At 47.7% G+C, this 25,056-nt stretch overlaps 1 protein-coding gene across 2 annotated transcripts; it reads left to right on the forward strand.

The window, feature by feature from the left end:
- Positions 1–12,957: 12,957 nt before the first annotated feature.
- ZCCHC12 (zinc finger CCHC-type containing 12) lies at positions 12,958–16,132 on the forward strand. 2 transcript variants are annotated; one of them, XM_045994568.1, is made up of 4 exons: positions 12,958–13,120; positions 13,420–13,471; positions 13,705–13,846; positions 14,263–16,132. In XM_045994568.1, the coding sequence occupies exon 4, from the start codon at positions 14,388–14,390 to the stop codon at positions 15,597–15,599; it is 1,212 nt and encodes a 403-aa protein (XP_045850524.1). In that variant the 5' UTR covers positions 12,958–13,120; positions 13,420–13,471; positions 13,705–13,846; positions 14,263–14,387; the 3' UTR covers positions 15,600–16,132. The 2 variants fall into 2 exon arrangements, with proteins under 2 accessions (XP_045850524.1, XP_045850525.1); XM_045994569.1 differs by lacking the exon at positions 12,958–13,120 and adding an exon at positions 13,121–13,204.
- Positions 16,133–25,056: the final 8,924 nt, after the last annotated feature.

Genomic DNA, 25,056 nt, shown 5'->3' on the forward strand with positions numbered 1-25,056 from the left:
GAGGCGGCATGATTTGGGGGCCACCAAGACCCCTCCTCTCAAAAGCCCTTTATAGTTCTTCCTTGACGCCTTTTTAGGCTAGCTCAATTCCACCTTCCCTAACAAAGAAAACTACGGGGGCACGTGGTCTGTAGGAGCCTTTCTTTCCGGAAGGGTTAAACCCTTGACAGCAGACTACTTCCCGCCAGCTATGGCATGCTAGCGCCGAATTGAGATCTCTCCGGCCGCCACTGCTATCGCGTAGCTACTGACCAAAGTTCTGGCTGGGACCACAGCTCTCCGCTTGACCCACCAAATCCCTCGTTTTGACCGAGTCACTGGTGGGCTTCGACTTTTGATACTCAAACATTCTCTATTTTGCCTCCAGGCGCACCCCTTCCTCCCCAATGTTTTCCTTTGCCATCCTCCTTTTCTGGAGTGGAACTGGGTTTTCATCTTTTCATTCATTCATTCAACGGACATTTATTGAGTGGCTACAGAGTGCTAAGCTCTGATGCTACGCTGGGGAGAAAAGCGGGTGAGGCCCCTCAAGAAGTCGTACGACAGTCTCACCGTGAAGACAGAAGACAATCATATGACATGTGATCGTGGCTCTGAGGGAAAGATGGATGAGCAGTGGGAGCAGGAAACAGGGCAATCTGACCACATCTTGAAGGGCAGCAAAAACTCTTCTGAGGATGGGACATTTAAGCTGAAATTGGAATGATTAGTAGGAATTGGACAGGAGATAACTACTCTGAAAAATATGAAAGCCCCAAGGCTTGGGAAATAAGGAGCTTTTGTCCTGGTTCCTCTGTCTTCTGGGATGATGGTGCAAAAGGGAGATTCATCAGCGAGTCTTGAGTCTGAAATTGGCATATCAATTAAAGTGAAAAGTAGGTGTTCAAAAGAAAAATAGTAATCACAGCAACAACAATGAGAAAATCAGGAAACATAGAAATGTAGAACCAGGGGCTCCTGGGTGGCCCAGTAGGTTAAGTATCCGACTCTTAATTTCTCTTAATTTCGGCTCAGGTGGTGATTACAGAGTCATGTGATCCAGGCACCGTGCTCAGTTCAGGGTCTGCTTAAGACTTTTTCTCCCTTGCCATCTGCTCCTCCTCTCTGGGCACACACTCTCTCTCTTAAATAAATAAATAAAATCTTTAAAAAAAAAGAAATACAGAACAACAACAACAACAACAAAAATAAGCCCCCAAATTCTAAATTAGCCTGCCCTTTTTGGAAAAGAGTACACATAAGAAGATAAAGAAATACTAATATTCTTGAAGTTTCAGTTTCTTTCACTTTTTTTTCCCTTTCTGAAAATTGAGCCAATTTTTAAAATCTCCACATACGCTCATTTAAACTGGAACATAATGTCTTAAGTACTCTAACACATTGGATCTGAACCAATGCAAGATATCAAACAGCGACTTGAACTTCAAATTCCTCTTCAGTAAAATTGGCATGATAATAATTCCTACATCCTGGGGCTTTTTGGAGACAAAATGAGTTAACATTTTTGAAGCATTTTCCAGCAGTGCCTGGCCCATCATAAGAGCATAATCATGTTAGTATTATTATCTCGGCGCTGACCTGTTCATAGAACATGTCAGGCTGATGGAACAAGGTTACTTTGACATTGTGCCATGGAAAAGACTAGCTACTCCAGCACACACACAAAGGGCCAACCCTGACACTAGAAACACCAAGTGGAGGAAAAAAAGAAACCAAGATTGTTGCATGGAAGTCAGCTCCTTTGCAGAGCTGCACACAGGGACAAGCTTTTCTGCAGCTCATGTGCATTAGGGATCTCCTCTTCCCTCCTTCCCGACAGGTAATCTGGTCCCCACCTAAATACACCCAGCGACAGGGAGTTCTGTTATTGGAGAGAGGCTGTTCCATTCTCTGATAGTCCGTTCTAATTTTTTTTTTTTAAGATTTTATTTATTTATTTGACAGACAGAGATCACAAGTAGGCAGAGGGGCAGGCAGAGAGAGAGAGGAGGAAGCAGGCTCCCCACAGAGCAGAGAGCCCGATGTGGGGCTCGATCCCAGGACCCTGGGATCATGACCTGAGCCGAAGGCAGAGGCTTTAACCCACTGAGCCACCCAGGCGCCCCCGTTCTAATTTTTTTTTTAGATCGGTCTTCATAGTCTACGGTCAAAAATCATCTCCCTCATATATCCATCTACCTGTGAATCCTTCTGCTCTGGGGAACCAACGGGAACAAAAGAGTTTCCCCTTATAACTGGCAAACTTGGAGCAAGGACTGTAGATTCTAGATCCTGAATTTGATAACCGTGCTGTGGTTATCTCTGAGCATGTCCTTGTCCCTGGAAATAGCCCGCTGAAATATGAAGAAAAGTGGAATGACATATACAATAGTTCTGCAAATGGTCCAGAAAAAGAACCTTAATACATACATAGGGAGAGAGTCCCAAAATATTCATGGTTGATGGAGTCTGGATAGGTAGTCCAGGAGGATTCTTTGTAGTATTCTCTTTTTTTTAGGGATTTATTTATTTACTGATTGATTGATTTAGAGCACCAGCAGAGGGAAGGACAGAGGGAGAGATAGAGAATCTCTAGCAGACTCCGTGCCGAGCACAGAGCCCCATGTGGGGCTTAATCCCATGACTGTGACATCGGGAGCTGAGCCAAAGGTTTAAGAACAATTACCACATTTATTTGATTCTGCTTGTCTCTCATTCACTTGTTCATTCAATCATTCATTCATTCATTGACAAATATGGATTAAGCATCTGCTTTGGGCCAGGCCCGTGGCTGAGCATTGTGGGTCCAGCAGAGAAGGTAATCCATTCCATCTACTGTCATGGAACTTGGGGACACTTAGGGGAAGACCCAAGGTAATCAACAGTAATTCTATTTTTTCTACCTGTGATAGAAACATGAAGGAGGAATGGAGGTGATGGAATGGGAGAGCCTACCAGAAGATTCTGAACCTAGCCAATGGCCCCAGCATCTAAGGTTGTAGGCATGCAAAGGGCACTAAGCCAGAGAGATTAGTGCTCCTTTATGAAAAATCTGTTGGCGGAGGGGAAGGATTTGTGGGCCTAGGTGAGAAGCTTCGGACAAGCATTTGACAAGTTGTTCCATCTGCTCCCTTAAATGTCACAGAGTGTTGAAAAGAGATTACCTGGATTTGAACGGCAGCTGCTGTGTCCCAGCGATGTAGCTATGAAAGGAATCGAATAGCTTCAGCACCTTGGTGTGGGTTGGAACCCATCAACGGGAGGGGTCTTTCGCTGCCTTGTCATGACACTAGGGACCACCTCAGGTAGCAGAGCCCCAGCGGCTTGCCCCCTGCCCCTGTTCTTGCCCCCGTTGATCACAGCCAGGCCTGATGGCACAGCTACGGCAGCTGGACCCCTTGCCACACACGATCGAGCTTGGGGTTGTGTTGTGCCTAGAAGAGTCCTGAGAACAGAGACTCTGACCGGAACCAAGCCAGTTTCTGTAGTAGGATTTGCCTTCCAGCTTCGATGAGAAAACTCAAGCTTTAGAGCCAATAACATGTATTTTTTTTCCCCCAAGAGAAACAGTCATTAAACATGGGGATAGATTGGAAGATGAAGGCGAGGATGTGCCTGCAAAGCCTCTTGCCAAGAACATAAGCTCTCGATGAATGGCAGCCATTGCTCTTTTCGTGGCCGGTGCTGAGTGGGTTGCGCGAGGGAAAATATGGTAGCAGGAGCACCCATGATATCGTTACCTTCAGGGCAGCGACAGGGGATGGGGATCCAAAGAGAAGGGTGCAGAAACTTGCTTCTGCCTGTCTCCTATGTTTGCTTTCCAGATAGTTCATACTCTAGTATGTGTATTCTTCATTCATTCAACAAGCATTTATTGAGAACTTGCTCTGTGCTAGACACCATCGCAGGTGACAGGGACACATGAGTAAAGCAAGCAAGCAAACACATAACTTCCTCTTTCTGTACACCACGAGTTTTCACAGGGCCTTTTTTTTAAGAGAGAGAGAGAGAGAGAAAGAGAGCATGAGCAGGGGGAGGGGTAGAGGGAGAGGGAGAAGCAGTCTCCCCACCAAGCAGGGAACCTGATGCGGGGCTCTGTCTCAGGACCTGGAGATCGTGACCCAAGCCGAAGCAGACACCTAACCAACTGAGCCACCCAGGCACCCTTCACAGTGCTTTTATAGCATGATTTTATTTGGTCCCCGTGACAGTCTGATGAAAGAGCTCCCATTGTTATTACATCGGCCCTTTAGATGAGGAAACTGACACACACAGAGATTGATGAATTGTTCCCAGAGTGACAGAGCCGCCATTTGAACCCAGGCCCCCAGGCTGTGGTTGAGTGTCCCCTTCCTCACACACACCCGAATGGCCATCAGCCTGATCCGCTGCTCACCTGCCAGCCTCCCTCTGCCAGGGGGCACACAGGGCTGTCCGGCCTGCCTTCTGCCTCTGCACACCACCCTCCTCCCTCTCTTGCTCTAGATCTGGTCTGGGAGAAAGGCACATAGCATATGATTTCACTTCTGTATGGGACCTAAAAAACAAAACCAACCAACCAACAAACAAAAAAAACCAGACTCTTAAAACACAGAGAACTGGGGTGCCTGGGTCACTCAGTAGTTAAGCATCTGCCTTTGGCTAAGGTCATGATCCCCAGGGTCCTGGGATCCAGCCCCACATCAGGCTCCCTCCTCGGGGGGATGCCTGTTTCTCCCTCTCCCACTCTCCCTGCTTGTGTTCCCTCTCACGCTGTGTCTCTCTCTGTCAAATAAATAAATAAATAAAATCTTCAAAAAATAAAATAAAATAAAACACAGAGAACAAACTGGTGGCTACCAGGGGGACGTAGCGGGAGGGAAATAGATGAAGGATCCCAGGGTCCTGGGATCAAGTCCTGCGTCAGGCTCCCTGCTCAACAGAAAAAAAAAAATCGATGAAGGGAATTAAGTCATACAAACTTCCACTTATAAAATAAATAAGTCACAGAGATGAGAAGTACAGTGAGGGGAATTTAGTCGACAATATTGTAATAACTGTGCGGTGAGAGATAGAGACTGGTCTTGTGTGGAATTGTCAGCTCACTATGCTGTACACCTGAAACTAACACAACACTGCATGTCTACTCTACCTCCAGAATAAAAGCAAATCTAAGCCGCTTAAAATTTTTTAAAACACAAACGTTCAAGTGATCTCAAAAAATAAAAATGTAGGGGTGCCTGGCTGACTCAGTTCATAGAGAATTCAACTCTTGATCTCCAGGTCCTGAGTTCGAGCCCCACATTGGGTGTGGAGCCTAGTTAAAAAAATAAATACGTAAAAGTGAAAAAAAAGATGAAAAAAATAGCTTTATCGTGATACAATGCACACTCATACAATTCATCCTCTTAAGGTATACAATTCAGTGGTTTTTAAAATATATTCAGAGCTGTACACTCATTATCACAATCGGTTTGTAAACTTGTCCATCACCTCAAAATGAAGCCCTGTACCCATCAGCAGTCACCCCCTTTTCTCTCCTCCCTCCAGCCCCTGGAAACCATTAGCCTATTTCCCATCGCTTTGGATTTGACTCTTCATATAAATGGAACCATACAGTATGTGGCCTTTGGCGACTGGGTCCTTTCACTAAACATCACGTCTCCGAGGTTCATGGCTGTGGTAGCATGGATCAGTACTTCATCCCTTCTACTCGTCCATCACTTGATGGACCTTTGAGTTGCTTCTGCCATTTGGCTATTACTTTTAATGCTGCTATGAACACGTGTGTACGAATTTTGATGTGGATATGTGTTTTTAATTCCCTTGGGTATTCGTTCACCTAGGTGTGGAATTGTTGCATGGTGTGGTAATTCTGTATTTAACCTTTTGAGGAAATTCCAAAAATTGCCAAAGTGGCTGTATCATTTTATATTCCCACCAGCAATATTTGAGAATTCCCATTTGTCCATAGCCTTGTCTTCTTCATTGCAGACAACTTAGCGGGTATAAAGTGGTCTCTCATTATGGTTTCCATTTGCATTTCCCTGCTGGCTGATGACATTCAGCAACTTTTCATGCGCTTATTGGCCATTTCTGTATCTTCCCTGGAGAAATGGCTATTCAGATCCTTTGCCCGTTTTTAATTGGATTATCTTTTTAAAAAAATTTTTAAACTTTAAAACTTTTTTGGTTTTTGTTTGAGGGAGAGAGAACATGAGTGGAGGGAGGGCAGAGGCAGAGGGAGAAGCAGACTCCCCACTGAGCAGGAAGCCTGATGCTGGGCTTGAACCCAGGACCCTGCGATGGTGACCTGAGCCCAAGGCAGACGCTTAACCGACTGAGCCACCCAGGTGCCCAGATTATTTGTCTTTTTATTATTGAGTTGTAAAAGTACTTTATATTGTCTAGATACAAGTCCCTTATCAGATATACAATTTGCACATATTTTCTCTCATTCTGTGGATTGTCTTTTCCTTTTCCTGATAGTGTCCTTTGATGCACAAAAGTTTTACACTTTGATAAATTCTATTTATCTGTGTTTTCTTTTTTGCCTGTGCTTTGGTGTCATAGACTTTTCTGCCTAACTCAAGGTCATAAATATATATTTGTACTATGATTTCTTCTAAGAGTTTTAGAATTTTAGCTCTTATAATTAAATCTATGACCAATTTTGTATTAATTTGTGTACATGGCATGAGGTGGGGGTCCAACTTCATTATTTTGTACGTGGATATATAACTGTCCTTGTGTCATTTCTTTTTTTTTTAAGATTTTATTTATTTATTTGACAGCTCGGGTCATGATCTCAGGGTCCTGGGATCTAGCCCCGCATCAGGGCTCTCTGCTCAGCAGGGAGCCTGCTTCCTCCTCTCTCTCTGCCTGCCTCTCTGCCTACTTGTGATCTCTCTCTGTCAAATAAATCAGCTTGTCAATTTCTACCAAGAAGCCAACTGGGATTACAATAGAGATCACCTTGAATTTGTAGGTCAATCTGTAGATCACCATTAGCAATACTGTCTTCCAATTCATGAAGATGAAATATCTTTCCATTTATTCAGATCTTTAATTTCTTTTTTTTTTAAATTTTAAGTAGTCTCCATACCTAATGTGGGGCTCAAACTCGCAACCCTGAGATCAAGAGTTACATGCTGTACTGACTGAGCCAGCCAGGCACCCCTAGATCTTTAATTAGTTTCAGTAATGATTTGTGGTTCTTATGGTAGGAGTCTCACACTTTTTAAATTTATTCATAAATATTTTATTTTTTGATGTTACTATAAATTGAATTGTTTTCTTAACTTCATTTTTGGGTTGTTTGTTGCTAGTGTATAGAAATACAATTGAGTTTTGGGGCGCCTGGGTGGCTCAGTGGATTAAGCCACTGCCTTCAGCTCAGGTCATGATCTCAGGGTCCTGGGATCGAGCCCCGCATCAGGCTCTCTGCTCCGTGGGGAGCCTGCTTCCTCCTCTCTCTCTGCCTGCCTCTCTGCCTACTTGTGATCTCTCTCTGTCAAAAAAAAAAAAAAAAGAAATACAATTGAGTTTTGTATATTAATCTTGTATCTTACATTCATGCTAAACTAATCTATTTGTTCCGAGTAGTTTTTCAGTGGTTTCCTTAGGCCTTTCTATGTATAAAATCATATCATCTACAACTAGAGATCATTTGACCTCTTTCCAATCTGGAGGTTTCTTTTATTGGCCTAATTTCCCTGGCTAGAATACCTATCATTTCAGGGTTCCTAGACCCAATTCCAACATGGGAGGTGATTCCCTCAGCCAACACCAAGCAATTCTCAAACACCATCAGGGTGTCCGAGAATTCAGCTTAATTCTGACCCTATCTACCCAGAGGTGGCATCAGATGCCACAGGTTAAAGGCTCAGTCCTACAAGAGGGTCGCCCATCCCCCAACCTCTGATGCCAGTCTCAAGTCCAGGCTGTTCCCTGTGCTTCCGACTGTCTGGCTATGGATTTGGGGGTTCCAACGACCTCCTCCTTCGGTTTGATTAACTTGCTAGAGCAGCTCTTAGAACGCAGGAAAACACTTACGTTTACTGGTTTATGAAAGGATATGATAAAGGACACGAATCAACAGCCAGATGAAGAGATCCGTAGGGTGAGGCCCCGAACAAAGGAATTTCTGTCCTCGTGGAGCTTGGGGCCTGGCTCCGTGGCATGTGGAAGCCTTCTGGTTTCTGATTTCCCAAGCATGGAAGCTCTCCCAAAAGCTGTCCTTTTTGGGATTTATGGAAGCTTTATTACACAGTCTCACTGGACTAAGCCATTCGCCATTGGCTGATTGAACCTGCAGCCCCTCCCCCTTCTCCAGGGAGGGTGGCCCTGAAAAGTTCCAACACTTTAATCCCCTCGGTTGGTCCTCCTGGTAACCAGCCCCTACCCTCGTGTGGGGTCCAAAAGACACCTTCATTAATAGCAAGACACCCACTTCACCTTCATGGCTCTGAAGCATTTACAGGAACTGGGGATGAAGACTGAGTATATCTGAGGAATAATATAGTCTGGTCATCTGAATGACAAAATATAAACTTCTTGTAAATCATTAGATCAGACTCCAGTACAATGTTGAATAGAAGTGTCAAGAGAGGACATTGAATTGTGGGTTGTTGTGGTTGTTGTTGTTTTGCTTTCTATTTCATTAATTTCTGCTCTTTATAATTTCCTGTTTCCTTAATTTTGTTGGGATTATCTTGTTTGCTTTTTAAAATCTTGCAATGGGTATATTTAACTCATCAGCTTTTGGCCTTTCATCATTGCTAAGAGATACTTTTTTCCCTTTAAGCATCACTTTCACTGCGTCCCACAAGTTTTGATGTATTTTCATTATTGCTCAACTACAAATGTTTTGTAACTCCACTTCATTCTTCTGTGACCCATCAGTTATTTCAGAACAGGTATCTTCATTTACAAACATACGTAGAGCTTCCAGTTACCTTTATACGTCTTAATTTGTAACTTTCTACATTATGATCAGATTCTGGTTTTTGAAATGTGTTGAGACTTGCTTTCTGGCTCAGAACATGGTCAAATTTTATAAAAGTTCTGTATGTGTCTTCCATAGTTCTTGGTTGCAGTTCCCTATACATTGGCTAGAAGCTCAAATTATTAATTATGTTGTTCAAAAATTCTGTACCGTTAGAGACATGTTTTTTGCCTCTTTGATGAACTACTGAGAGAGGTGGGGAAAGACCTCCCACGCTGATTATATAGTTGTCTCTTTCTCCTTGTAGTAAGTTAACTTTTCCTTTATATATTTTGAGGTTTTGCTGTAAATGCATAATCATTCCTGGTGAGTTGGATCTTCTATTTTTACAAAATGAACTTCTGTATCTCTAATAATGCTTTTGAATTTTAAGTGTATTTTGTCTGATATGAATGTCACTATACACGTTTTCTATCACTTACATAATTACTTGTATGATTTCTCTCTCTCTGCCTTTTTATTGTCAACCTATATTGGATCCTTATATTTTGTCTCCTTATATTTTGGATTTCTCTTCCTGAGCACAGGGGAGGGGAGGGACAGAAGGGGAGGGAGAGAGAAACTGAGGCAGGCTCTGCACAGAGTGCCAAGCAGGATGCAGGACTCGATCTCACGACCCTGAGATCAAGACCTGAGCTGAAACCAAGAGTCAGATGCTTAACCGACTATGCCACTCAGGTGCCCCCCCTTCTTTATTTATTTTAGGGAGGGAGAGAGAGGAGAGTGTGTATGAGCGGGGTTGGGGGTGGGGGAGGAGCAGATGGAGAGGGAGAGAGAGAATCTCAAGCCAACTCCCGGCTGAGCGTGGAGCCTGACACGGGGCTTGATCTCACGACCATGAGCTGAAACCAAAAGCTGGAGGCTTAACCGATTGAACCCCCAGGCACCCTAGATTTGTCTCTCCTAAACAGCATGTGGATGTATTTAGTAATTCTATTTGACAATCCTATTTTGACAAAACATTTAATAAAATTAATGATATATTGGGGTTTTGAGCTATCCTTTTTTTTTCCAAGCTACCATTTTATTTTGTGCTTGTATTGGTTCCCCCTGTTTTTCTTTTGCCTCTTCTTTCTTGACTCAAAAAGAACTGAGAATTTTTAAACTTTTCAATTATCTTCCCCTCTCTCCTGGTTTGAAAATTTACATTCTGCTGCTATGATTTTGATAATTACATCTTATTACTTCCTACATACATAATTACCTTTGATGAAAGTCTAGATTTAAGAAGTACCTAAATCGCTTCCAATATGAAACAAGGTTCTTGGAAAACTTGACCTCCACTTCGGGTGCTCCTGACATTTCTTCCTACTGTGAAGTACTTACAGTTTATTTAAAAAAAAAAAAAACCAACAGAACAGACATTTTTATGATTCTTTCTTCCATCAACATTCGCTTCTGTTGCCCACGTACTATTACTTTCCTTGCCCTTTATTCCATCCTGCATCTCGTTCTAAGATAATTTTCCTCCTGAAGTACATTCTTCAGAATTTCCATTAGTGCAATCTGCCGGTGACAAACTCTCTTAGTTTTTGTTTGTCTAAAAATACCTTTTTATCACCATCTTGTGGAATATTTTCATGAGAGATGCTGCCCCTCAGGGTCCCAGCTTAGGCTGGGGAGGATGCTTCGTTTTGTAAGCATCCCCACTGGGTTCTGGCTGCTCTGACTTCAGATGAGCCAGAGCTTCCCCCCACACATGAAGTGCCTGCTGGTCCTTAGCTACTTCGTGGGAGAACAATGTCTCAACAGGACTGCTGGAGATGCTTAAGGGACATAATGGATGGAAAATTTCTGACAAAGAAGAGCGAGGCAACCAAAGGTAGCTATTATTGATTCGACTGAAAGTTTTAGCTCCTGATCACGAGGTAGTTTTTAAAGTTTATGTTTTGCAATTGAAAAATAACATGTGGCCTCCTTAGAGCCACCAGAGCCTGAATCGTTGTGATGGAAAATGTCCCCGGACACCCCAAAACATGAAGCCAGAGATAAGGGAAGCTCGGTAACCGACCGACGGGAGCCAGTTTCCCAAATGCTCCCCCAGCCCCGTGTGGAAAGACCCTCTCTCTGTTCTAAGGACACAACCCAGACACCTGATACGCCATCCGTTTCCTTTCAACATTTCTGCCAGAGCTCTGAGGTCTCGTCTTTGTCTTCCTCGATGCCACCAGGTCTAGCCATAGATCACCTGCCTTGGTGGTGAGACTGTTCAAATTCAGAAAAAGAAGCTGCTTAGGGGCCAGGGTCAGATGTCGTAGTGCTGGGAAGCCGAAGGAACAATCCAAAGTTAGCCCCTAAGCCACTGCCAACACCACCCCTGACTCTCTAGGGTCACCAGCCTGCCTTCTCCCTGCCTCTACCACCCCCCACCCGCACTGTTCCAGCCACAAGAGAGAGGCCACCATCCTGATATGGAAGGCGCTTCTCTTCCAAATTTGGACTGTATGCTCCAAGGCATTCCAAATAGGCTGGAAATAAGAAAGCAGGAAGGAACAGGCAAAGTATCTTGACAGTCTAAAGAAGAACCCCGCAGGAGCTGACAGGGCATCCAGTGTTCCAAGCCACCCCGGTCAAGAGCAAGCAATAGTAACAACCTTGAACTTGGATGGTCCACTTAGGCAGGACATGCTACCACCATCCTGATCCCTGGGAGCCCCACAGAGACCTCCTGGCTGCACTGTACATTAGGGAAAGGAGAAACGCTTTTCCAGAACCAGAGGTAAGGGAAGATAGGGTATGATGGACTGGTCCGTGTCCCTCCAAAGCCCATGTTTTGCGCTTGATCTAGCCTCTGCTACATCAGAATGTAACTGCTTTTGGAAATGGGCCCTGAAAAGAAGTGATTAAGTCAAAACGAAGCTGTGGGTCCTAGTCTAATCTGACTAGGGTCCTTATAAGAAGAGGAAATTTGAGGGGTGCCTGGGTGGCTCAGTCGTTGAGTGTCTGACTCTTGGTTTTTGGCTCTGGTCGTGATCTCAGGGTCTTCAGATCCAGCCCCGCATCAGGCTCTCTGCCCAGTGGGGAGTCTGCTTGAGGTTCTCTCCCCCTCTCCCTCACTCTCTTTTCCTCTCTCAAATAAACAAATAAAATCTTAATTTAAAAAAAGAGATTTGAACATCAGAGCAGGCACACAGAGCATCGACCCTGTGAAGAGAAAGCAAGAGTGTAACTATCCACAAGCCCAGGAGTGAGACATCGGGAGCAACCAGTCCCGTGGGCATCTTGATCCGGACTTCTAGCCCCCAAAACTGTGGGAACATCCATGTCTGTGGTCTGGGTCACGCAATCCGTGGTACTTTGTTATGGCGCCCCTCGCTTCCGACCCATTCACCCTGCAACCTCTCAGAATTAACTGCAACGCAGGCGAAAAATACGAGCACAAAACCACTCCCGGCTCTAGTCCCAGCAAAGGAGAATCCCCTGGATACGCGGCCCAGGAATCTGCATTTCTAACAAGCGGCGCGCGAGCGCGCCCCCCCCCCCCTTAATTCTCAGGCAGCCAGACTTGCAACCACACTTCGGTGAGTACTGGTGAAGAGCCTGGATGCCTGAGGACCTTTTCCCCTTTCAACGGACACACTACCATCTTCTTCACAGTAAAAGAATTGGGGGAGCCGCTTTGCACCGAGACGGCTCTAGTGCTCTTTTTTCTCTTCCCACCCCCAAACCCATGCAAAGGTGAACTACTTTTATTGTCGATTTGATTTCGATCCCGCTCGGTGTTTAATGCATCCGGCCCGGAGGCGCGGAGTTGACCTCAGGGAGAAGAGAGGGAGAAGGGAAAAGTCTCGAACTCTCTCAGTCCAGGCAACCGAGCTGCACTTGACGCGCAGCGGATCGGCTGTCCTCCTCCCCGCACCCTCCCTTCCGCCCCCGCGGGCTCGCATTTGCGTCCAGCTGGAGACCGCGCGGGAGCCCGCCTCCGCGCCCCGCTGATTGGCCGCGCCAGCCCACTCGTCACGCTCTTTTGTCTCAGTGGGCAGAGGATAAAAGCCGCGGCGGCTGCCGTGGGAACTGCGCTGTCTGGAGTCGACTACCCTTCGCTGGGAGGCGGTGCAGCCGCTCGGCCGGCAGCTCCCGGTCGCTGGGCTGCCGAAGCCGAGCCCGTCCCTCCTCCCCCTGCGGGGCTGCGGAGACGGGAAGGCCGGAGCACAGGTAAAGAAAGGGGGTGCGGAGAGAGGAGGGGAAGCCCCACCTGTCCAGGGCGGCTCCCCGCTCGAGGCATCGAGGACTGCGAGGGTTAGGAGCACTCCCTCGGGCGCTGAGGGAGGAGGTGGGGTGCCGCTGGATGCTGCCTAACGGGGAGGATCTGCCTGGATTGGGGGGGGGCGTTTTCGGGGTGGGAGGAGGAACGCAAGCTGCTTGCCTCGAACCCCCTTTGCACGTCCTCGTCTCCTCTGGAGAGGAGTATTTGGGTGTGCGTGTCCCACTCCTATTCCCTGTCTCCGTGGCAGGCCATCAAAGCCGAATCCGAACTTGAATTCTGCGCGGCGGATTGCAGAGCTGGTAGGCCGAAGATTTCCCGGGGGAAATGTTCTGGGGCGGGGGTCGCTTTGGCTCGTACTCAGAAGGTGGGAGAGGAATTTTCCGCCTGCAGACAGCGGAGGCGGCTAGGCGGCGAGGCGGGGGGGTGGGGGGGGAGGGGGGCGGCGGCGGGGGTGGAGCGGGGAGGGAGGGAGCGGGATGAGGGAATGAGGCTGCTCCTGACCCTGCCTGCCCTGCCCTCCGCGGCGGCGCAGTCTGGACGCTCCGAGGTCCCGGATCGGCGACCCCCGGTGGACGGAGATCGCCCGGAGCCCGGAGACGAGCGATCCCACGGAGGCCACCAGTTGCAGAAGCTGGGAGTGAAATAAAGGCGCGCGCGCCTGTTCCTGCGCTCCGGTAAGAACTGGGAAATAACGGGGGAGGGGGGAACTTTGAGAAGGGAGTGTGGTTGGGACCTGAGACCGAGAGGTCGATGAGACTTTATTTATTCCTACAAATCTGTGACCACTGTGCTCTATTTTGAGAGCCCAATAGCAGTTTCCATACACTATTACACTTCGAATTAGAAGCAACAGTTGCCCTCCCTGCTGGACGACTGGTGGGAGGGGATGGAAGTGGCTGGAAAAGTACCCTGCTAGCAAAGGAGACACCGGCTGGCTCCGTGAGCTTGTAATGGCCAGTCTCCTAGAAGATATTTTTAGGGCAGTGGGCAGATGTGAAATGTACTGTCGGACATTCAGGAAGGGAGAGAACAAAACTGCAGCCAGTTCCCTTATTAACTACTCCCCCCGCCTTTTTTTTCTTTTTTACAGCCCCTGCTGAGACAGGAGGAAGCCAGACCCCCCCCCCCCCACCCTCCGCGCACCTGCAGATCAGGCTTTTCCACAAAGCCTGAGCATCTCGATCCCGCCAGCCCTCCCCAACGTCGTCGTCAGTCATGGCCAGCATCATTGCGCGCATGGCTAACAGCCGGCGGCAGAACGCGCCGTTGCCGCCCTGGGCCCATTCTATGCTGAGGTCCCTGGGGAGAACTCTCGGTCCTTTAATGGCCACCGTGGCCGAGAGAAACCTGAAGGTGTTCTCTGGGAGGGTAGGTCCAGGGGAGGGGGAAGAGAGCTTTGAAAACTGGCTGATCCAAGTTAATATGGCCCTGCCCGATTGGAATATGCCTGAGGAGGAAAAGCTCCAGCGCTTGCTAAAAACCCTGCGCGGCCCTGCCCGGGAGGTCATGCTTTTGCTCCAGGCGGCCAACCCCAATCTAAGCGTGGCAGATTTCTTGCGTGCGATGAAACTGGTGTTTGGAGAATCTGAGAGCAGTGTGTCCGCTCACGGTAGATTTTTTAACACCCTGCAGGCACAGGGGGAGAAAGCCTCCCTTTACGTGATCCGTTTAGAGGTTCAGCTCCAGAAGGCTATTCAGGCAGGGATCATAGCTCAGAAAGATGCCAACCAGACTCGCCTGCAGCAGCTCCTTTTAGGGGCTGAGCTGAGTGGGGACCTGCGCTACAGGCTGAAACACCTTCTTAGGGTGTATGCAAATGAGCAGGAGCGCCTCCCCAGTTTCCTGGAGTTAATCAGGATGGTCAGGGAGGAAGAGGATTGGGATGACACTTTCATTAGGCAGAAACGGCCCAGAAGGTCTGAGCCCATGGTGGAGAGGGCCACCAGCCCCATGACCTTTCAGAGCTCCCCTCCCATAGTGGTGGACAGCGATGACAGCAACGTGATAGAGATAGATGATGACGCCCTCGATGATGACTCCGATGAGGATGTCATCCTGGTGGAGTCTCAGGACCCTCTGCCGTCCTGCTCGACTTCTCCTCTCCCCAGACGCGGGGCCGGACTGCAAGAGCAAGTGCTAGTCATTGATTCCCCCAGCAGTTCCATGGCTCAGTCTCCCTCCACCAGTGGGGGTTCTGGGTATAAGAATGGTGGTTCTGGGAATCTGCGTAGAGCCAGGAAGCGAAGACACGAGCTCCACTGTTCTTCTTGTGGCTTGGAGGGCCACCTCAAGGAAACCTGCGACAATGAGGACAGCAGGGCCGAGGTGTTTGAGAATCTCATCATCACTCTGCATGAGCTGACCCATACAGAGGAGGAGGCGCTGAGGGGGGCCCAGGCTGACCCAGATGACTCTTCCGAGGAGTAGTGAGGCAGTAGCCCCCAGCCTTAAGTGAACCCTAACCCACGCACAGAGTCCAACAATTGATAACCGGGGAGGGGCGCTTCCAACTGCATGAATCCACAAAGCAGCTTTCTTTGCAGAGCGGAGCTGAGTAGGAAGGGGCTTGGATACCAGCTCAGTGAAGGGAGACAGCCAAACCCCTGCGCTTGCTTCCCCATTCCCAACACTGCTGCCTAAGGGCCTGCTTCCTTTGTGTGCCCATTTCCTTGATGGCTTTATTCTTTGTGAAAGTGAAATCGTTCAGCGTTAAGTCTCCAAACAATAAAGAAAGGTACAAAACAGTGAAGTGCCCGTGACCCCAAACCCTCCACCCCGATCTAACCATTGTCAACCCTTTGGTGAAAGCCCCTTCTAGGCATTTCCCTCCCCCTGCGTACCCAGATAGAGATTTATGTATAGATAAAAGTTAAGTGCTCAAATACAAGTCCTGTTCTATAGTCTGTATTTTTTCACCAAACAGTATATGTCGTGGGCTGCTTTCTATGTCAATAAATATATATCAGCATCTATTTTTAATGTCTCTGTGTTATTATTTTCGGAAAAGGTAAAGGAAAAAGGGTCAAGAGAAATAGTGAGGTATAAAGGGTTTTTTTTTTTTTAATCAACCTCGATTTGTAGATGTGGTAAAGGGAAGAAGAAATGGACTGAAACAGTCCCCAAAGGTAGATGGACAGAGCCGCTTGCCGCAACTGGCCTGTCCCGCAGGTCATATGGCCAGATTATGGCGCCCGTTGGTTGACCGCCCCCATTGCTTTCTTCTCTACTGGATCCAAAGGAGTCGCATAGAGGAGTCTGGTGCTGACTGAGGTAATAGCGCCCCAAACGGGAATTCCAAAGACACCGTTCCTGGTCACTGTGGGGGACATGGGCTCTTCCTCTTCCAGCTGGATTCCTGCTGCTGCTTGTGGACATCGGGTCACAAGGGTCACAACATGTCACAACAATCACAGCGTGGAATCTCTCCTGCGCCGGACACCACCCTCTCCTCACTCCCCAGTCAGGTAAAGGAGAGAACGGTTCCTCCGGTTCCTCCGGGGAGCCCAGCATGGGAGGCTCAGCTCCTGATGGCGCCAGAGCCATCCCGCATAAACCCTGACGTGATCAGCTGGAGGACACAGGCACCGCAGGACTCCAAGCCAACCCCTCCCCACCCCAAGAATTGGGACTAGCTGGGAGGGATGACAAGCCATCTAGTAGCCCAGAGGCACCTGAAGGAACCTGGGGATCGGGAAGCCCCACCCCACGTTTCAGTCGATGGGGGGGCATTCGTGGGGGACAGAAAGAAAACGTGGACCTTCCTGGAACCTGCCCTGTCCCATCTCTGGATCTCATTTGGAGGCTGTTAAAAGAGGATGCGTGTGGCCACAGTCCCCCCACCCCCAGGGTTCCTGTGTCTTGGGTAGGTGCGCATGTTCCTGTTTCTGCGAACAGGACAAGGCTGGGGGGGTGGGGTGGTGGTGGTGCTTGCATTTAGGGCAGGATGCGGAGAGTGAACTGAATGTGCAGACCTGAGGCCCAGGTGGGGACGGGCGTTCTTTGTGCCCAAACTGGGGACTCCGCTGTGCGGGAGAGCTTAGCTTAGCATAATCAGCAGTGGCAGCGTGGGGCGTCCAGGGAGAAGCACAGTGTTGTTTGGGGACGGGGAGCTAGGGTGAGGTCGTGTTGACTGGGGAGACACACAGAGATCCGCAGCCTTGCAAACCCTGGGAGGAATTGCAGAGTCCAGGGGTCTTACGGAGCTCCCGGCTGTGTTGTCCTGGGAACGGCTGTGGGTGGTGGTGGTGGTGAGGGGCCCTGGAAGAGACACTGGGGTTTAGGCTAGCATTTGGTGACAACTCAGTAGGGAGGAAGGGGTGCAGGCTGAGGCCCCCAAGGCCGCAGGGGAAGCCAGGACAGCCTTCCTTGGGCTGCCATACCCAGAACCGGCCTGGAAGTGCTGCTTTTTCCAGAAAGCCCCTCCGCTCCTCCCTGGCTTCTTGCTCCTGCTCCACGAATGACCTCACCATCTGACTCTAAAACCCGCAAAGGAGGGGTGGTGGTGGGGGGCACATATTCACCTCTCAGTGGTGATGGTGGTGAGGGTTGGAGGCTCCGCCTCCTGTGCTCTGCCATCACCCCTCCCCCACCCCAGCCCCCCAAATTGCCTTAATCCTCAGCCTTCTTTCTTTTTTTTTTATTTTTTTTTAATTTATTTATTTGACAGAGAGAGAGGTCACAAGTAGGCAGAGAGGCAGGCAGAGAGAGAGGAGGAAGCAGGCTCCCCGCGGAGCAGAGAGCCCGATGCGGGGCTCGATCCCAGGACCCTAAGATCATGACCTGAGCCGAAGGCAGCGGCTTAATCCACTGAGCCACCCAGGCGCCCCCTCAGCCTTCTTTCTTAACCCTCGTGGTCAGGAGACTGGGTGGGCCTCTCGGCCTCAGATCACCAACATTTTACAGCTTATGTAGATTTTCACCCCTAATTCCTTTCCATGTCTCCCTAAGTCTCCCCTTGGGAGGTATCTACCTCCCTCATCTAGTCTAGATCCTCTTCCCAATCATTTTTTTCTCAATTTTAGTCTAGAAACACTTATCCAATATTTGTCCAAAGACACGGATTAGGCTGCCCTAATTTCTTTGTGGCACCAGGTAGAATAGAAAGATGGAATGAAACATCAGGAAGTTCTGTCCATTTCCTACCCTCCTTTTCACTGGAGTGAGTTTGGGGGTTCAGTATACACCACGGTTTTGAAAACCTGCTCTGTGATTCATCCCTTTTTCTTCCCTTGCCCTCCCCTCCGCTGTGTAAATTTGAGATTGTCTAAATTTTTATTTCACCAACCGGATGTAACCTGACATTTCTTTTTGTTGTTTCTCTTTAAAGAAAAGAAAAGAAATACGCATTTTCCCTAATTAGAAGACATGAAGCTCACACCTGGGCATTCCAATCAGATTAATGGAGTTAGTCTGAAAAGGGCCTCACTGAAAGCTGTAGGCTAAATTGCAACGACACAGAGCTCGAGAGTATTATGCTAAATGAAACAAGTCAATCTGAGAAAGACAAATACCACATGATTCACTCAACAGTGGAATTTTTAAAAAAATTTTATTTATTTATCTGACAGAGAGATCACAAGCAGGCAGAGAGGCAGGTGGACAGAGAGGGGGCAGCAGGCTCCCCGCTGAGCAGAGAGCCCAATGTGGGGCTCAATCCCAGGACCCTGAGATCATGACCGGAGCCGAAGGCAGAGGCTTTAACCCACTGAGCCACCCAGGTTTCTTCAACTGTGGAATTTAAGAAACAAAACAAACGAGCAAAAGGGGAAAAGAGAGAGAGAGAGAGGCAAACCAAGAAACAGACAGAGCTCTAGAGAACACACTGACAGTTACCAGAGGAGAAGGGGGTGGGGGGATGGGGAAAAGGGGGGGCCACTTGGCATGATGAACGCGGGGTGACGTATAGAAGTGTTGAATCATTCTATCGTACCTCTGAAGCTTCTCTAACACCGTATGTTCCCGAACTGTAATTTAAACAAAAAACTTAAAATAAAGCTATAGGCTAATTTTCTTCCTTTCTGCCTTTATTCTCATCGGTCGCTAAGAGATGAAAATTGCTCTTTTGTCTTGTCAGAAGAATCTGGCCTCTCTGAGTGCCCTTTTGCGTTAGATCCCCCTCCTTCCTGGTATTCTCTCCCCCGGTTTCCATGACACCCCTCTCTCCTGGTCTCCCCCCTCTCTCTTGGTCTCCCCCCTCCCAGATCTGGTTGGTGCCGCTGCTCAGTCTCCTTGGCTGAATCTCCTTCCTCTCTTCTTGATCCCTCCACGAGTCTAATAAAAAAAAAAAATCCTTACAAGTGTGATTTATGATGAGCTTATTGTGGGCCGGGTAGCCTGTACCAAAGTCCTTTAAATGCATTATTCGCTTTTTTAATCCTCTTATGAAACCCCCCAAATAGGCACTACCATGAGCACACATTTCAGAGGAGGAAATGGCGGGGAAGTTAAGAAACTTGCGTAGGGGTCCTGCAGCTGGTTGGGGGCGGAGGTCAGACTCCAGGGTGAGAAGGGGCGAGGGCTTTAAGCCTGGAGCCTTGATCATCTGAGTGAACTGAGGTTTGTCTGTTCGGCATAAGGTGACCTGCCTTTCCCAGGTGGGCCCCGTGTACGATCGGCACAGGGCCCGAGGGTGCCGCGTAGGTTCACAGGAACCACCAGCTGCTATTTCTCCGCTAGAATGCGTTACTCTGCCACGGAAGGGAAGACACGGACAAACGAGAGGCTGTCCAGGCCATGCGGACGGGCCTTATTTAGTGTTCATCTGACAATGTGACAGTCTGGTCACAGCAGCGACAGTCACGGAGTGGATTCAGAAATGCCTTAGAGTTTAGTGGTGATGGTGATGACAATGAGTATATGGGGGAGAAGAGAACACTTGTTAAACGCTGAGGCGCTGTCTCCCCATTTTCTGTGTCCCCAGGGAATGTCTTCTTCACCCACATGTCTGTCCTTTCGAAGAGCCAAGTCTTCCTCCACCCAAGACACTCCCCTGAGCAACAGATGGGGGCGAGGGGAGCTCATCTCAGAGAGACACAGAGACTCCCCAGTGTGTGGGGGGAAGGGGATGTGACAGAGGTCTGAGGAGTCCGTTATGATCCAGGTAACCCTGAAATCCTGGGATGTCAGGGGCAGCATAAAAGGGAACAGAAAAGAGTGGGGCTGGGTCTCCTGCCTCCTGCTGACGGATGTAGGGCTCTCTGGCTGCAGCTTCTCATCTCAGGACACAACTGCCAGCCTCTTATGGTCCCTCACAAACACTCCTTCAGATTTGTGCTGCGATCACTGCCCCATTTTACAGACTAGGACGTTAAGGTATACCCAGTTCTAGTAACTTGCCTCATAAGATCAGACAGTGAATAAGGGCTGGAGCTGGAACCTAACTCAGATCTGCCCCTCGCCAGAGCCAGGAGTCTCTCCTCAGCTGTAGGAGTCACTTTTTTAAAGATTTGTTTATTTATTTGACAGAGAGAGATCACAAGTAGGCAGAGAGGCAGGCAGAGAGAGAGGAGGAAGCAGGCTCCCTGCTGAGCAGAGAGCCCGATGTGGGGCTCGATCCCAGGACCCTGAGATCATGACCTGAGCCGAAGGCAGAGGCTTTAACCCACTGAGGCACCCAGGCGCCCCATGTAGGAGTCATTCTTTTTTTTTTTTTCCAGCATAACAGTATTCATTGTTTTTGCACCACACCCAGTGCTCCATGCAATACGTGCCCTCCCTATTACCCACTACCTGGTTCCCCAACCTCCCACCCCCCCACCTCTTCAAAACCCTCAGGTTGTTTTCATAGTCTCTCATGGTTAATCTCCTCTTCCATTTTCCCTCAACTCCCTTCTCCTCTCCATCTCCTCATGTCCTCCGTGTTCTTTGTTATGCTCCATGTAGGAGTCATTCTTATGGGTACAAATGGTCTCATCATTCTACCGGCTGCATCCCGAGCTGGGATTTCTGAACTGTCATACTCGCGAGGCAAAGTCTGCACAGCAAGATGGCCTCCGTCTCGATTTCTTGTATTGACCAAGACAGCAGAAAAACGATCAGTTTAGGAAATTTCCTTCTCAGAGTCTGAAACCATCTTCTCCTCATATTTATTTTTATATCCAATTTCTGGGAGAAGATACTAAAAATAATGGGCTGTTGGTAAGGATGTGGGCAAAGAGTCTCTCTCCCACACTGCTGGTAGGACTGAGAACTGACACATTCTTTCTGGAAGGCCAAGCGGGAAATGTACCAAAGGTTGAAATATGAAAAGCCCTGAATCCAGCCACTTAACTTCCTGAAATTCATGCTAAGAAAATAACTGAACAAGTGTAAAAACAGTTTTACAAACAAAGATATTTACCCTTGCTTTCTTGGATCATAGTGGGAAGCTGCGAACAACTTGGAAGACCACGAGTGAGGTTTGGCTGAATAAAGTAGGCTCCGCGCTTGGAAGGGAATGCCATGCTTCCAGAACTCTGGGCGCGCCTTCACATGACTGGGCCTTGCCAGACAAATGAAGTGTGGCCCTTCTGGCAAAGGACCTTCAAAGATCACCAGTCTACCAGGTCCTCTGTGTCACCTCTGACTGCCAACGTGTTGTCCCACCGGCCTGGTGCTCCTCTTGACCTGGCGAAACCCTTGCTGAACTCCTAGAATCATCTCCCCTGGCAATCCCTTGGACCAGCTTTCCCTGACTCCAAATCGAGGTCATTCTTTATATCTCAGGTAGTACTTACTATTTTTATCAATTTAAATTCAATTAGCCAACATATAGCGTATTGTTCGTTTCAGAGGTAGCATTCAATAATTTATCAGTTGCGTGTCACACCCAGGGCTGGTCACAGCACATGCCCTCCTTCATGCCCGTCACCCAGTTACCCGGCCCCCCTCCAGTGACGCTCCAGCAACCTTCAGTTTGCTTCCTGGAGTTGAGAGTCAGTACTTCTCATTTTGTCCTAATTGCTTATATCTGTCCTGCCCTCTGGGCTTATAACCCCCGTACCTAGCAGCCCCCTTCGGATATTTCAGTGCAGAACCCATGCACACCCACACATAGCGTGTTGGCTCTGGCGGTTGTTACTGTCTCTCCAGATGTCCCTGTGCCTTGATCCCTCACCACGTTCCAGTGTTTGCTCGAGTGGCGCCTGCCCCAGGAGGCTGACCCCGAGCAGCCCATGAAAAACGGCTTGCCTGGCCACCAGCATCCCCACGACCCTTCCCTGCACTATTTTTCCATCGCATGCCTCTCTTCTAGGCTACCTAATTTACTGATGTATTATGTCCATTATTTATTCCTGTCTCTCTCCGCTGGAATATAAACTCAAGAGGGCAGATGTGTTAGCTTAGTTCACGGGCGCATCCCCAGCTCCTAGGACACTGCCTACAACCCAGGCCAGCTCTCATTATGGATTTGCAGCTGGAATGAATGAGAGGCCCGTCTGCTCTCCTGGAATCCACGCTGCTGGGGAGAAGATGCTCAGTAAGAGAACAGAGCACATGGACCCGCCATTCACCTCTCATTGATGAGGTAAGAAACCTAGGAGACATTCCAGATCAATTGCTTGCTTCTCACTCTCGCAGGCTGTGGCTTATTAGTTAGACCATTCACTCCTTGCACCGCAGAAAGTGAGAGATGTGTTTCTTTACAGCTTCATCGCTGTGACATCATCAGACCTTAGGTTTAGGTATTTCAGATTCCCAGTCACTCCATGTGCCTTTGTAAATATTAAAAGCGACCGCCTTGGGTTGCCTGGGTGGCTCAGTTGGTTAAGCGTCTGCCTTCAGCTCAGGTCATGATCCCGGGGTTCTGGAATCGAGTCCTGGATTGGCCTCCTTGCTCAGTGGGAGAGCCTGTTTCTCCCTCTGCCTGCTGCTCCCCCTGCTTCGGCTCTCATTCTCTCTCTCTGACAAATAAATAAATAAAATCTTTTTTAAAATTTTTAAAAAAGCAACTGTCTTGTAAAATATGACTGTTTTGGGTACTCTTTGCTCTTTTTCTTATAGTAAAGAATGAACAAGAGTTAATAACAATGACGATGGATATTATTTTCAATTGCTAGGTGTTGAACTTGTCAATAATAGAGTAAGAAACATTAAGCTCATTTTAGAGGATATAAATGAGTCTCAGTAAGAGAAAGCAAAAGGATAGGGTGATAGAGCAGTAAACAGATGGTAAGCCTGGCACCAAAGTCTGTGAACTTCCTATCATATATTTCAAGGTCAAGTATTGACATTACTGGGAAGAACTGCATCGCAGTGGAATATTAGTAATTCGGGGCAGGGGAAATAGGCAGATGCAAATATTTGACCAGTTTCCTGTCTGTTAAACACAGGTTGAAGCTGTTTGAAAATTTGTAAGTAAAGGAAATTTTAGGATGCCTGGGTGGCTCTGTTGGTTGAGCGACTGCCTTCAGCTCAGGTCATGATCCTGGAGTCCTGAGATCGAGTCCCGCATTTGGGCTCCCTGCTCAGCACGGGCTCTGCTTCTCCCTCTGAACTTCCCCTTCTCGTGCTCATTCTCATTCTCTCTCTTGCTCTCAAATAAATAAATAAATTCTCTAAAAAAAAAGAAATTTTACTAGAGCAACATGATGAAGTTGATTAAAGAGTTTTTTAAGTGGATTTACCTTTTTTTTTAGTAACCCCTACGCCCAACGTGGGGTTCAAACTCATGCCCCCCAGATCGAGTCACATGCTCTTCTGACTAAGCCAGCGAGGCGTCTTGATGAAGGTTGATTTCAAATATGCTGGATGAACCAAGATCTATTTTAGCTCAAGAAAACATAATTGAAAATAGAATCTCTTTGGTATCATTGATGGCTGACACTTAAGAGACAACATACGAACTTTTTCCTTCGCTGCCTGCCAGAAGGTTTTGTACAACTATTTTATTTCCTAAATAATTTTAGAGTTGTTCTAAGATTAGGATGTTCAGAATGACACAAAACTATATGAAAGATTTTGTATGGTTAATATTTAAATAACTATAAAAGTACACAGGAAGAGCAAAAAAAGCCATGGGTAACCACTGAAACTTTTGGAATATTTTTTAAAAAATGTTTTTCTAACTCTGTATGTGAGTGTAGATAGATATGCAATTTATTGAGGTTATACTGTCTAGAGTTTTACATGTACATAGCTATCATTTTGGCTCTTTTTTCTAAGGATAATTGCGATCATTTCAAGAGCAGCAATTAAAGGTAATTTGCAAAAAGATGAGTAAGGGCAGGTCAAGCCTAAGCAAATATGAAAAGACACAAAAAAGCCCACAAGAAATGAACATGGTTGTTACTGGTCAACAAATCCTGAGCATTCATTGTAATAAGTATGATTGTTTTCATGGGGAAAGCAAGAGAATTGGTGGAAACGTCTGAATATAATGAGGGACATTAATATAAAATCTGAAAGATTGAGAAGAAAATGTTAAAATTCTTTGGGGCACTCAGTGAGAAGATTTGAATAGAGGAAGAGAACCCAAGTTCAGCTACGGGATGGTGGGCATGATGCCCGTGAGGTCAGGAATGGCTTCTCACTGGGAGTCATGTATAGACACCCCAGGACCAGTCTCCTTAGCAACTGGGAGCTCAAAGAAAAGAATCAGAGCTTTAACCACTGTGAAACCTACAAAACCCACCTTCGCAGTCAGAGAGCCCCAAGCAGGAAGTTTAAGAGGCCTCAGAGGAGGACACTCATTTCAAGCGGAAGGTCTTGAACTATAGTTATGAGGTCTTAGCCGCCACCGGATCTTTGTGCGGCCTTCAAAGCTGTCAACAGCCTAACTCCCCAAATATCACTGAACACCTGTTGATTTGACAAGGCTGAATGTATTCCTTACCTCGGTATGGGAGACCCCCACCTCACAAGGTTTTGGCAGTGTTTCAGGGAGTGAAGGAAGGATTAGAATTTA

This window comes from Meles meles, chromosome X (assembly GCF_922984935.1).
Source record: "Meles meles chromosome X, mMelMel3.1 paternal haplotype, whole genome shotgun sequence".
NCBI classification, from domain to species: Eukaryota; Metazoa; Chordata; class Mammalia; order Carnivora; family Mustelidae; genus Meles; species Meles meles.